Source organism: Herpailurus yagouaroundi, unplaced genomic scaffold (genome assembly GCF_014898765.1).
Source record: "Herpailurus yagouaroundi ecotype Mexico unplaced genomic scaffold, PumYag 188, whole genome shotgun sequence".
NCBI lineage: Eukaryota > Metazoa > Chordata > Mammalia > Carnivora > Felidae > Herpailurus > Herpailurus yagouaroundi.
This window is the reverse complement of record NW_024412419.1, coordinates 37603234-37616019: the sequence shown is the minus strand read 5'-3', so window position 1 is coordinate 37616019 and position 12786 is coordinate 37603234. Positions and strand designations below refer to the sequence as shown.

Here is a 12786-nt window from a genome sequence, read left to right as displayed (position 1 = left end):
TCTATCGATAATACAACTCTGAGGAAGAGACAGTTAGGGCCCCTTCACTCTTTCATGAAGTGGACTGCTTTTCCTTTTGTTTCTTCAAGGCTATGAGAAGACTAGGAAGAAGAGAAATGTCTGAGACATCTGAACTTTGGCAGATAAAGTTGGTGTTAGAGTTTTTCAGCTCCAGGAGCCATCAGGAACGGCTGCAGAACCATCCTAAGCGGGGACTCTTTATGAACTCTGAGTTCCTCCCTGTTGTCAAATGCACTATTGATAATACTCTGGACCAGTGGCTACAAGGTAATAATAGCATCGTGCCCTGTGCTTTTACGATTCATTGGGACTCAGGCTTTTCTGTTGTGACATTTTCTTTTGTTGGTAAATAAGATAAATCTGAGTATAAGCTAGAATGGCTATAGATTTAATGTTTTCAGTAACGAATTGGACTCTGATTATTTACTTCAACTTCTTTAAAAATATATTTAACTCTGCTTAATACAACTATATATACACATAGACGTGCGCGTGCATGTGCATATCTGTTATACACACATATATATTGTACACACACACACGTGTGTGTGTATATATGTGGCATTTTAAATATATATATACATGTATATATATATGGTATTTAAATACCACTTGACACTTAGGAACTTGTTTTAGCTTTTCTAGCATCAGATCTTGTTTCCTTTCTAGCACCTTTATCGGCTATTTCTTAGGGGTGTAGCCTGTCACCTACTTGTGAAGCCAGTAGCTATTTTCTTCCCTTTCATGTGTCTCCACTCTGTTTACACTGAAAACTTGATGTGTGCTTAGAGTGAATGTTTGTTTTACCAGCTCTGTGAGTCAGTCAGTGGGAACCTGGGACATCAGGTGACTGTGGTTTGGAAGTACAGACTTGTGACTGCAGGGGAATTGTAAAGTTACTCCTAATAGTGTGGAAGTAATTATGCCTCATGTGAGACAAGTGATGAGCCTTCTGATTTATGGAAATCTGTCTGATGTGTGATATATGTCTGAAATTGATTTTAAGTCAACTCCTTCGTCTTTTTACTCTTTTCAGTTCATTCAAATACCTTCTGATATATATCTGACAGCAACCAGTTTTGGGTAAATACTAACCTTGGTAACATAAGTAGTAACAATTCTTGATGCTTTAAAGCTATTGATAAGCAGTAGATTATTATCTTGACAGTTATTATATTAACTGTGCTTGAATATTATTAAAGTAAAAATTATCTACTGTAATATTAGGAAATACATTTCTGAAAAAAAATTGTCAACCAGATTGTGAAGGATGTACATGGAAAACAACTGTTTCAAACTCCAAGTGTTTGTTTAATACCTACATTGTTCTATCATTTTATCTCTGAATTCAAAAGGTCATGTAGTTTTAAACTTTTTAAAAATCTCATTTTTGTTCTCATTTTTGGGGAAAATACAGATTATTATATAGGTTTTGATATTTTGTATTCAGTTCAGCATTTGATCATATATAGCAGACCTTTGCTCTTGATAAGAAGTATGTCTTTAATCCTTTTCAGATTGTCTGATTTGCACATTTTGTATCAGTAATGAAACTTTGGCAGTGACTAGAGCACTTTCTATAATGTGCCCTGAATTGCTTTTTTCTTATTGCTCTTTTAGGGCATTTGGTGGTTTACAACACTGTTCTCTACCAAATTTGACTTGCCACTATGATTGCCAAAAATGTGCATTTATTTTTTAGTGAAGAACCATCACTTTATAAATTGAGGTAAAATTGATTCCAATTTTGTATTGGTTTCAATAGAATGCATTATATTAATTTCAGGTGTACAGCATAATAATCTGATATATGTATATACAGCAAAGAGACCACCATAGTAAGTCTAGTTATCATCCATCACCATACTAGTTGACCCCCTTCATCCTTTTTACCCACCTCCCAACCCCCTTCCCCTGTGATAACCACCACTCTGTCCTCTTTATATATGAGTTTTGTTTTGTTTTTTAGGTTCCACATATACATGAAATCATATGCATTTGTCCTTCTTTGACCGACTTATTTCACTTAGTGTAATACCATCATAGTCCATCCATGTTGTTGCAAATGGCAAGATTTCATTTTTTTGAATGGTGGAGTAGTATTCTATTGTGTATATAACCACATCTGTACCCATTCATCTGTTGATGGACTCTTAGGTTGTTTCCATATCTTGGCTATGGTAAATAATGCTGCAACAAACTGAGTATCTTTTTGATTTAGTGTTCTTGTTTTCTCTGGATAAATACCCAGCAGTGGGATTGCTGGATCACGTGATAGATCTATTTTTAATGTTTTGAGGAACCTCCATACTGTTTTCCATGGTGGCTGTGCCAGTTTGCATTCCCACCAACAGTACAAGAGAGTTTCCTTTTTCCCACGTTCTCTCCAACACTTATTATTTCCTGCCTTTTTGATAATAGCTATTCCAACAGGTGATATCCCAACAGGTGGGGGGGTAATACCTCATTGTGGTTTTGATTTGCATATCTCTGACAGTGAGGTTGAACATCTTTCATGAGTGTGTTAGCCATCTGTATTGTTCTTGGGAAAAAATGTCTATTTATGTCCCCTGCACATTAATTGGATTTTTTTTCTTTTCTTTTTTTTTTTTTTTTGCTGTTAAGTTTTTTGAGTTTTTTCGTGTCTTTTGGGTATTAGCCCCTTATTGGATATATGATTTGCAGATATTTTTTTCCCATTTGGTAAGTTGCCTTTTCATTTTGTTGATGGTTGCCTTTGCTGTGCAGAAGTTTTTTAGTTTGAGGTAGTCCCACTTGTTTATTTTTGCTTTTGTTGCCTTTGTTTTTGGAGTCATTTCCAAAAATTCAACACCAAAGACTGATGTCAAGGATCTGACTAACCATGTTTTCTTCTAGGAGTTTTATAGTTTCAGGCCTCACATTCAGGTCTTTAATCCATTTTGAGTTAGTTTTTGTTTATAGTGTAAGATGGTACATTTTTATTCTTTTGCATGTGGCTATCCATTTTCCCCCTCACCATTTATTGAAGAGACTGTCCTTTCCTCATTGTATATGCTTGACTCCTTGTTGTAAATTAATTAACCTTATATGTGTGTGTTTATTTTTGGGCTCTCTGTTCTGTTGATCTATGTGCTTTTACGTATTTAATACCAACTATTTGATTAGTATAGTTTTGTAGTATAGTTTGAAATCTTCCTTTCCAGTTTGGATGCCTTTTATTTCTTCTTCTTGCCTAATTGCTATGGCTAGGACTTCCACTACTGTGTTGAATACAAGAGGCAAGAGTGGGCATCCTTGCCTTGTTCCTTGTTTTAAATGAAAAACTGTTACTTTCTCTGTGTTGAGTATGATGTTAACTATGGTTTTGTCATATGTGGCCTTTATTATGTTGAAGGTACATTTCTTTTATATCCACTTTGTTTAGTGTTTTTATCATAAATGGATGCTGAATTTTGTTAAATGCTTTTTTTTGTATTGAGATCACGTGATTTTTATCCTTTATTTTGTCAATGTGGTATATCACTCTAATTTGTAGATGTTGGACCATCCTTGCATTCCTGGAATAAATCCCACTTGATTGTGGTATATATGATCCTTCTAAAAGTATTGTATTTTGTTTTTGGTGGTGGTGGTGTTTTTGAGGAACTAAAAAAGAAATTTGTTTATTGAGGGTAAAAGGATGCAAAAAATATAAAAATCAAAAGCTTATCTAGCTTTCACTGACTTCTTTCTCTGCTTGTCAAATGGGGGTTAGATTTTATTTGTATAGTTTCTGAGGGTCCTGATCTGGTCATGGAATCCTTTATACAGGGGGAAGCTGTGGGACAGATTCCTTAAGAGATCCTTTAGGAGAACTCTCATCAGGCTGCTCAGTGTTGCCTGCTTCTTTCACTTCTGCTTCATGTATACCACAAAATATTCATTGCATGCAATGGTGAGCCCAGCAGTCAGTGAAAAGAAGCCCAGGAAGCCTACTTTGCCATCTCAACACTGGTCCACATCCTTCATTATGTTGTCTACGGCCATAGGGTCTTTCTGATTTTCTAAAAATCCAGAGAACTCCTTTTCCATGAGTACTTTCAGGTCCTCCTTTGCCTTTGTCCCCAGCAAACCTGTGAAACCTGAACATCATGGTTTCCATGGCATGTTCCATTTGAGATGGCATTTTGGTGAGGTCTGTTGAAACCTTGGCCATAGGTGTGGTGGGAACCCTTTTAATGTATTGTTGACTTCAGTTGGCTAATATTTTGTTGAGGATTTTTGCATCTATATTCATTAGGAATAATTGGTCTGTAAATTTCTTTTTTTGTGGTGTCCTTGTCTGGTTTTGGTGTTAGCTTAATTCTGGCCTTGTAAAATGAGTTTGGAAGCATTCCCTTCTCCAGTTTTTTGGAAGAGTTTGAGAATGATATGTGTTGAATTTTGTTTGAATGTTTGGTAGAATTCACCAGGGAAGCCATCTGGTCCTGGACTTTTGCTTGTTGGGGGGTTTTAGATTACCTGTTCATACTCCTTCCTAGTAATCAGTCTATTCCGATTTTCTGTTTCTTCCTGTTTCAATCTTAGAAGACCTATGTTTCTATGACTTTACCCTTTATCCATTTCTTCTAGGTTGTCTAATTTGTTGGCATGTCATTGTTCATAGTAGTCTCTTATGATTTTTTTTTTGGTGGCAGTTGTAATTTCTTTTCTCCCATCTTGCATAGGTCTGTTAAATATGCTGCTTTTTCTTTTATTCTGTGCCTACTCAATTTATATTTATTCTTATAGCCTCAATATAAGTGCCCCTTTCTCATAGGCCTTTTAAGATCACACTACTTCAGGCAGCTTTCCTGCCATCTTTCTCTCTCTCTCTCTCTCTCTCTCTCTCTCTCTTTTTCTCTCTCCCTTCCTCCCTCCCTCCTACACCCTATTCCTTCCTCCCTTCCCCTCCCCCTTCCTCCTCGACTTTTCTTTATATATCAAAATGTCTTTGTCTACAAGTAACAGAGGGCCTAACTCAACCTGGCTTAAACAATAAGGACACACATAAGCTTACATTATTGGAAGTCCACAGGTAAGGTGGGCTAAGGGTCATCTAATGCTAGTGCTTAAGCCCCATTTCTCTGAGGTTCCATTATTTACACTCTGTGCCTTGGCTTTATCCTCAGAGTGCTTTTTCTTAGAGTAATAAAATGGCTGCTCCTTGCCTCAAGGTCATCAGCATTTTGCACAGAAGAAGAATAGCCTTCTTCTAGGAGCTTTGCCGTAACAATGAGGAAATTACTTTCCCAAAAGCCCCTAGCAGAATGTTGTCAAGCATCTCCTCATGTCTCCAGCTTGAATTGGAACTCATGCACATCCTCAATCAGTCACTGTGGAAAAGAATGTGTCTTGCTGGAAAGCCTAGGTCTGTTGGTCCCTGAGCCAATCACCGTGTTGAGAGTAGGATTGCCTTGATTGACCTAGGCCACTGGTTCTCAAAGCGTGGTCTCTGGAGCAGCAGCAGCGTCTCCTGACAACTTCGTAGAAATGTGGTTTTTCTGACCCCATCCAAGAAACTTTGGGGATGAGGCCCACTTATCTGTGTTTTAAACAGCCCTCCACGTGATTCTGATGCATCTTAGAGTTTGAGAAAGTCTGACCAGTACTAATCAGGATCCGGTTCTGGAGCTGAAGTCAGTCCCCTTAAATGTTGTATCCTGGAGGGAAAGGTTGTAAAATGGATGTTTGGAGAGACAACTTCAGTGACCACTACATCTTTATAGCACTCATCCCAATTTCTCATTACACATTTGTTTGTATCATTGTGTAAACGTCACTGCCCCTTACAACCCTCCAGACTCTGTGCTGGCATGTACTCTATCTGCTTTACCACTGTAGCCTTAATGCCCAGCATAGTGTATGGTAAGTGCTTAATGAGTTCTGGATGACAAAATAATAGAAGGAAGGCAGCTCCTCATGCCTCTCAGTTCTGTCATCAGTTGCTTCAGTTCCATTTGTGTTTCTCTCACAGCTGGGGGTGATGTGTGTGTGCACGCCTACCTCAGTGGGCAGCCCTTTGAGGAATCTCAGCTGAGCATGCTGGCCTGTTTCCTCGTCTACCACTCGGTACCAGCGCCATGGCATCTGCCGTCTGTAGGACTAGAAGGTAATTGCAGACCTAAATCCCCTCAGTACCTGTATTACTGACTCACTTAGTTTTTAAGTTTCTTGGTAGGAGGCATTTCTAGTGAGTTATTTTCTCTAGTTAGGCTTTGGTCCTCATTCATGTTTAGGTGTTGAGAACTTTTTTAAAAAGACCATCTGAACTTTACACATGCATAAACTTTTATTTCTATTTAGAGAAGGATGGATTCTTCTTCAAAGAGCCCCAAACACCATTATATACTAATAAATCAAAAGGATATATTATTTTTCTCTCTTAATTTTTATTAAAGTTATTTTTCCTTTTCTTTATATTTTGGGTTTTTAGTTTGGATGTTTCTTTTTAATCACATGATCTTAATTTCTAATATTATAAAGCTTTAAAATGACCAGGTACCTGGTTTTGTATGAATTTGAACGTTTTTATAATACAGTTTTAAAATATTGGCATCTCACTGTATTTTTCAGAATATGTATTCAGATACAGTTTGCCCAGTAATCTGAATCATAAAATATAATTAATTCTAAGCACCTTTATATCACTTTTAAATTTCTGCTTATTAATTGAGGATTCAAAATTGTTAACATTTTTTTAATGGTTTATTTATTATTTTTGAAAGAGAGAGAGAAAGGGAGAGACAGAGTGTAAGGAGGGGAGGGGCAGAGAGGGAGAGGGAGACACAGAATCCAAAGTAGGCTTCAGGCTCTGAGCTGTCAGCACAGGGCCCGATGGGGGGTCTGAACTCACCAACTGTGAGATCATGACCTGAGCCGAAGTTAGACACTTAACCTACTGAGCCACCCAGGCACCCCAAAAATTGTTTTTAAGAAGAGCAAAGAGTGCTCCATTTAATCATTTAAAATTTAATAACATAACTGGCTTATTGCTGTTTTGAAAACCTCAGATAAAAATGTACTATCTGGAGACTTCTAGTTAAAGCCATGAGGGAATTGCTTATATTGGATTGATTTTCCCACAAAAACAAATATAAAACTTTGACAGACTATATAAAATAGCTGTTTATTAAAAGCTTTTTTTTTGAAGTTTATTCATTTTTGAGAGAGAGAGAGAGAGAGACAAAGTGTGAGCAGCAGAGGGGCAGAGAGAGAGGAGACACAGAATCTGAAGCAGGCTTCAGACTCTGAGCTGTCAGCACGGAGCCTGATGCAGGGCTCAAACTCATGAACTGTGAGATTGTGGCCTGATCCTTAACCGACTGAGCCACCCAGGCGCCCCTAAAATAGCTACTTAAAAGAACTAGTAGCAGCCATTCTGGCCAGAATTGATTGAGGGTCCGCAGTACACGAGAGAAGGGAAGCATAATGGGGAAACCCCATATTTACTCTGGCTTTCTCTGAAAGGCATTTGCCACTTCATGGTACAAGAAGTAGAGTCCCAGCAAAAGGCAGTGGTGCTGCTGGGCAGAGGACAGAGGTTGGGTTAACAATTGCATGAGAACCTAGAACTTGAGGAGCTAAATTCCAGGTAGGAGGGAACAATGGGAACAATAATTCAAAAACTGGACACACTCTTCTCTTGAGACACTTAACCAAATCTTAACCTGCACATGCACAGGGTAAGACTTTTAAGAAATCTAGAAGAAGGCAGGAGGCTAAAAATGTGAACAGAGATTTCAGCAACAGCGTAGTGCCAAGGAGACAAAGGGTAGAGCTCCTGGGCTGCCAAGGTGAAGTGGCTCTGTAAGCATCCCAGCCATTCTGATGAAATAGCAGCAGAGCCAAGCCCTAGGAATAAAGATGAAAACTAAAACAGACAAGACCTGATGTTAGCCTCAAACAGAATGGAGATCTCTTTGCATTCTACCTGCCTTATGGAAGAAAGCATCACCTTAATCTTAGGAAGAACAAAATATGTCTTGAACCTTTAAATTTTTAATACACAGTATCTAGTGTTGAATTAAAAATTACAAGATATAACAAAAAAGGTAAGAGAAACTGACTTATATATGATCTAGATTATTGTAGTTACTAGACTTGGACTTAAAATTTAACTATGATATTATTTCCAAGAAAATAAATGAAAAGATAGAGAACTTCACCAGAAATCTGGAATCAATAAGAAAGAGTTAAATGGAAATTCTGGAACTGAAAAGTATAACAAATTAAGAATTCAGTGGATTGATTAAGTAGTGTATCAGACACAGCAGATAAGTAAACCGGAAGGCTGGTGTGTAGAAAGTAAACAGATTAGGGGCACCTGGGTGGCTCAGTCGGTTAAGCCTCTGACTCTAGGTTTCGGCTCAGGTCATGATCTCATGGTTTGTGGGTTCAAGTCCTGCATCAGGCTCTGTGCTGCCAGTGCAGAGCCTGCTTGGGATTCTCTCTCTTCTTTTCTCTGTGCCCCTCCCTGTTCCTTCTCTCTCTGTCTTATTAAGTAAATAAATTTTTAAAAAAGTAAGCAGATTAAAGTACACAGAGAAAATGGATTGAAAATACAGAAAAGTGTATGAGACATGTGGAACATGGTGAAAAAGTCAAATATGCATGTAGTTGGGACCCCAGAATAAATGGAAAGAGAAGATGAGAGAGATGCAGTGTTTGCAGAGACTAAGGCAAAGGGTTTTGAAAAATGGGTAATGGACATCAACTTACAGTGGCAGGATAAATATGAAGAAGACCACACCTAGTCACAGAATAGTCAAAATACTAAAAATAGGAAAAAAATTTAAAGCATAGACTTTCATTCCCAGCCAGGATGAGATCACAGGAATCTGATTTACTCTCCTGTCTAGAACCAAAAACCTGGACAATGCATATGAAGCAATGGCTTTTGGTACATTGTACATGAGGCAATGAAGAACAGTGATCCCTGTGAGATGAGAAACAATGAAATAAGCCCTATGATTGTCCCAGCTTATAGCCTTGAGAGGTCTCATACTGTGGGGAGGGAGCAAGAACCCAGGTGGAGCCTAGAAGCCTTCTTTTAAAAAAAAATTTTTTTAATGTTTATTTTGAGAGAGGGAGAGAGAGCAAGCAAGCAGGGGAGGGGCAGAGAGAGAGAGAGAGAGAGAGAGAGAGAAAGAGAAAGAATCGCAAGCAGTCTTCATGCTGTCAGTGCAGTGTCCCAACACGGTTTGATTTCACAAATCATGAGATCATGACCTGGGCTGACACCAAGAGTTGCACCCTTAACCAACTGAGCCACCCAGGTGCCCCGAGCCTAGAAGACTTCTTGATTTGAGGTGACAGATCCAAGAGTACAGGAAGACCCAAGGAGCTAGAGTTTACCAGATGGAATGCCAAAGAGAGAGTGCCAGATACCTGCAGAGGGTCACCCTCAACTATCAGAAGAGTACTTACTGGTCAGCACATGCATGTGAAGAAATTATTTGAGACTGGAGGAAGAATTGTCTACATGGATTACCAGTTGTTTACACAGGTTCAGGAACAGTGCCTGTTCTCACAACTTCATAATTTAAGAGGCAATAGATTCTAAGAAGGGTTTTGCTCTAGTAATGGGAAGCCCTAGACTAAATAGACCTGATCGTATTCTGGTCCTACCTAACAAATCTTAAAAGTGTGACACAAAAGGATCAAACTGTTTTTCAAGAAATGTAATTCTAAAGCAAAGCTCAAGAATATAGAAATACAAAAATATCCAGTACCCAACAAGGTAAATTCACGATATCTGATACACAAAGAAAGAGGAAAATAGAACCTATAATCAGATGAAAAGTCAATTACAACTGACCTGGAATTGACACAGATGTTCTAATTAGCAAACAAGGACATTAGAACTGTTCTTATAAGTCTATTCTGTATTTCAGAACCTTGAGAGACATAGAAGATACAAAAGACTGTAACTGAACTTTTTGAGATGAAGAGTACATTGAATGGGTTTAATGGGCAGATCAGACATTCCATAATAATAAATTAGCAAGCCTGAAGACATAGCACTAGAAACTGTCCAAAATTAAATGCAAAAGTAAAAGAAGAAAAAAAGGAAAACAAAGGAACAGAGCATTAAATATGAAGTAAGCTGTGGAACTTAAAACACCTAATTTACATGTGATTGGAGTCCCTGAAGAAGGGAGAAATTGAGGGGGTGGGGTGACAGAAAAAATATTTGAAGAAATAATGGCTGGAAATTTTCCAAATTCAGTGAATCCCAAGCATGAGAAATATGAATAAAATTACACTAAAGCACATTGTAACCAGATTGCCCAAGACTGGTGATAAAAAGCCTTAACAACAGCTAGAGGAAAAAGACATGTTACACACAGATAAAAATAAGAGTGACTGTGTATTTCTTGTAGGAAGCAGTGTAAGTGATAACTTAGTGGAGTAAAGGACTCAGGGGAAAAAAAAAAAAGTCTTGTTAGAATTTTATACCCAGCAAAAATATCTTTCAAAAAAAAATGACCATGAAATAAAGCCCTTTTCAGACATACAAAGGCTGAAAGAGTCCAGCAGACCCACGCTACTGGACATGTTGTCTAGTAAGTCCTTTGGGCTGAGGGAAAATAATATCAGATGGAAGTAGGGGTCTACACAAAGGAATGCAGAACTTTGGAAATGGTAACTACCTGGGTAAATAGGCAAGATTTATTTCTTTTAAAAATACTTTTTTAAAGACAACAGAATAAAAATAATAACAATGTACTATGGGGTTTATAAAGCATGAAAAATATGACAACAGTAGCTCAAAGGCTGGGAAGGGAGAAATGGACGTACTGTTGGAAGACCCATATACTGATGGGTGAAGTGGTATAATCTCACTTGAAGGTAATCTTTGATAATTTAAAGGTGTATGCTGTAAGTCACAAAGCAATTATTGAAGAAAACAAAGTCAGAACTTACTGCAACAAAGGAGCTATAATGGAATCATAAAAAAAAAAAACCATAGAAAATACTCCATCCAGAAGAGGACGATGGGGAACAGAGAGCAGATGGAGCAAATAGAAAACAAATAGCAAGATGATATGTTTAAACCTAACCATTTCAGTATCACATTAAATGTAAATGGTCTGTTCGATTCCATAGTGTATCAGTATTTTGGGGTTGTTTCATATCTTCCTGTATGTTTTTATTCTCTGTGCATGGGTTTTAGCAAGGTCTGGGGAACACCATAGAGTAACAATTAAATAGGAAATTTGTCTTAATTACTGTTGAGGTTTATTAAACACATTTAATTCAGCTGATTGCAGAGGCCAATCAATAAAAGGAAATACTTAGGAGAAGTACTTGCCTTTCTCATATCCTGTGTAGCGGAACTCTTTCTTGTGTTAGTCATGCCTTTAATCAGAATGCCTCTTGATCATATCGTGAGACTTTTCTCTGTCCATCTTCATGAGATCTTGTGATCCTGATCCCTCTGTTGTCTGCATGTCTGCTAGGATGCTTGCTGTGGCCTAGAGGTGTAGGGATCGTATATATGTATGTTGTGGGGCTAGGAGAAGAGTACTGGACAGTTGCATTTGGTGGGGTAGAGGCAGAAAGGAAGAGGATGCCTAATAGGATTTTTAGGTAATACACTTCCTAATTCTTTTAGAACAGTGGTTCTTAACCTTGGCTGTGCATCAGAATCACCTGGGCAGCTTTCAAACCTCCAGGTGTCCAGGCTGTATGCCACTTCTGAATGACGTTGGGATCTCTGTGGGGCCAAGGTTTGAGAACCATTGCTTCTTGGAGGTTGAGGCATTAAATTAAACTTCTCTGTGACTCCTTTTAAGCCTGTGTTCTTTTTTCAAGTGTGTATTGAAGACATTGATTATGGTAGTTGAAAGTAGATAAGCACATTTATTAATTATATTGAAGTGATATATAATTAAATAATAGTAATAGTTTCAGATGTAGCTACAGGTCACTTTCTGAAGTACAGGATGGATAAATTCAAACTTACATCAAATTATATTTTGATATGGGAAATTCAGAACTTAAATAGTGTCTTTGGGGAATTATTTTCAAAGGGAAGAATGTCAGCTTTAAATGTGATTGTGTCTGAAGCTTCCTCAAAAGGATGTACAGCTGAGTTTATTTAGAGATGTGACTTCCCCCCCCCCTTTCCATTTCTTTAGGGAGCACAAGCTTTGCTGAACTCCTCTTCAAGTTTCAACATCTGAAAATGCCAGTGCGAGCTTTGCTAAGATTGGCTCCTTTGCTTCTTGGAAATCCACAGCCAATGGTTATGTGATTGCGTCTGGTGGTAAACCTACCCTGAAACGTGACTTCTGCACAGAAACACGACCAAACAACGTAGTTGATGAAATGTTTATAAGTTTTATAATATAACTAGGGGGAATTGAGCTGCACAAACCTCAGTGTATTTTAATATCCAAGTGTTTTCAGTGTTCCAGAGGCTCTGTTGCTGTTGGCATTAACATTATATGATATATAAAAGTGAGTTAAAGTTTACTTTTGTAAATAAAGTTTTTTGGTTTGTTTTCCTAACTCTTGATGCTTACTTTAGTTTGGGGTTTCAGAGAATAAAAGAGCAGTGGGGGCTGGAGTGGCTATTAGTTTAGTTTAGTTTTTTTTTTTCAAAAAATTTTTTGATGTTTTTATTTATTTTTGAGACAGAGAGAGACCGAGCATGAGCAGGGGAGGGGCAGAGAGAGAGGGAGACAAGGAATCTGAAGCAGGCTCCAGGCTCTGAGCTGTCAGCACAGAGTCTGACATGGGGCTCAAACTCACAGA

At 38.0% G+C, this 12786-nt stretch overlaps 1 protein-coding gene and 1 pseudogene across 5 annotated transcripts in view; one reads left to right on the top strand and one right to left on the bottom strand.

Moving 5' to 3' along the window:
- The window catches only part of ANAPC1 (anaphase promoting complex subunit 1), a 97698-nt gene extending 85158 nt beyond the window's left edge, over nucleotides 1–12540 (top strand). For 4 of the 5 annotated variants that reach the window (XM_040496728.1, XM_040496725.1, XM_040496727.1 and 1 more), the window contains exons 46-48: nucleotides 90–288; nucleotides 5999–6133; nucleotides 12168–12540. In XM_040496728.1, the coding sequence (XP_040352662.1) occupies nucleotides 90–288; nucleotides 5999–6133; nucleotides 12168–12283 (450 nt within the window). In that variant the 3' untranslated portion in view covers nucleotides 12284–12540. Of the gene's footprint in view, nucleotides 1–89; nucleotides 289–1641; nucleotides 1951–5998; nucleotides 6134–12167 lie in introns of those variants that run through there. The other variant, XM_040496729.1, reaches the window with a different exon arrangement.
- LOC121044603 (protein S100-A10-like) lies at nucleotides 3754–4285 on the bottom strand (annotated as a pseudogene).
- Nucleotides 12541–12786: the final 246 nt, after the last annotated feature.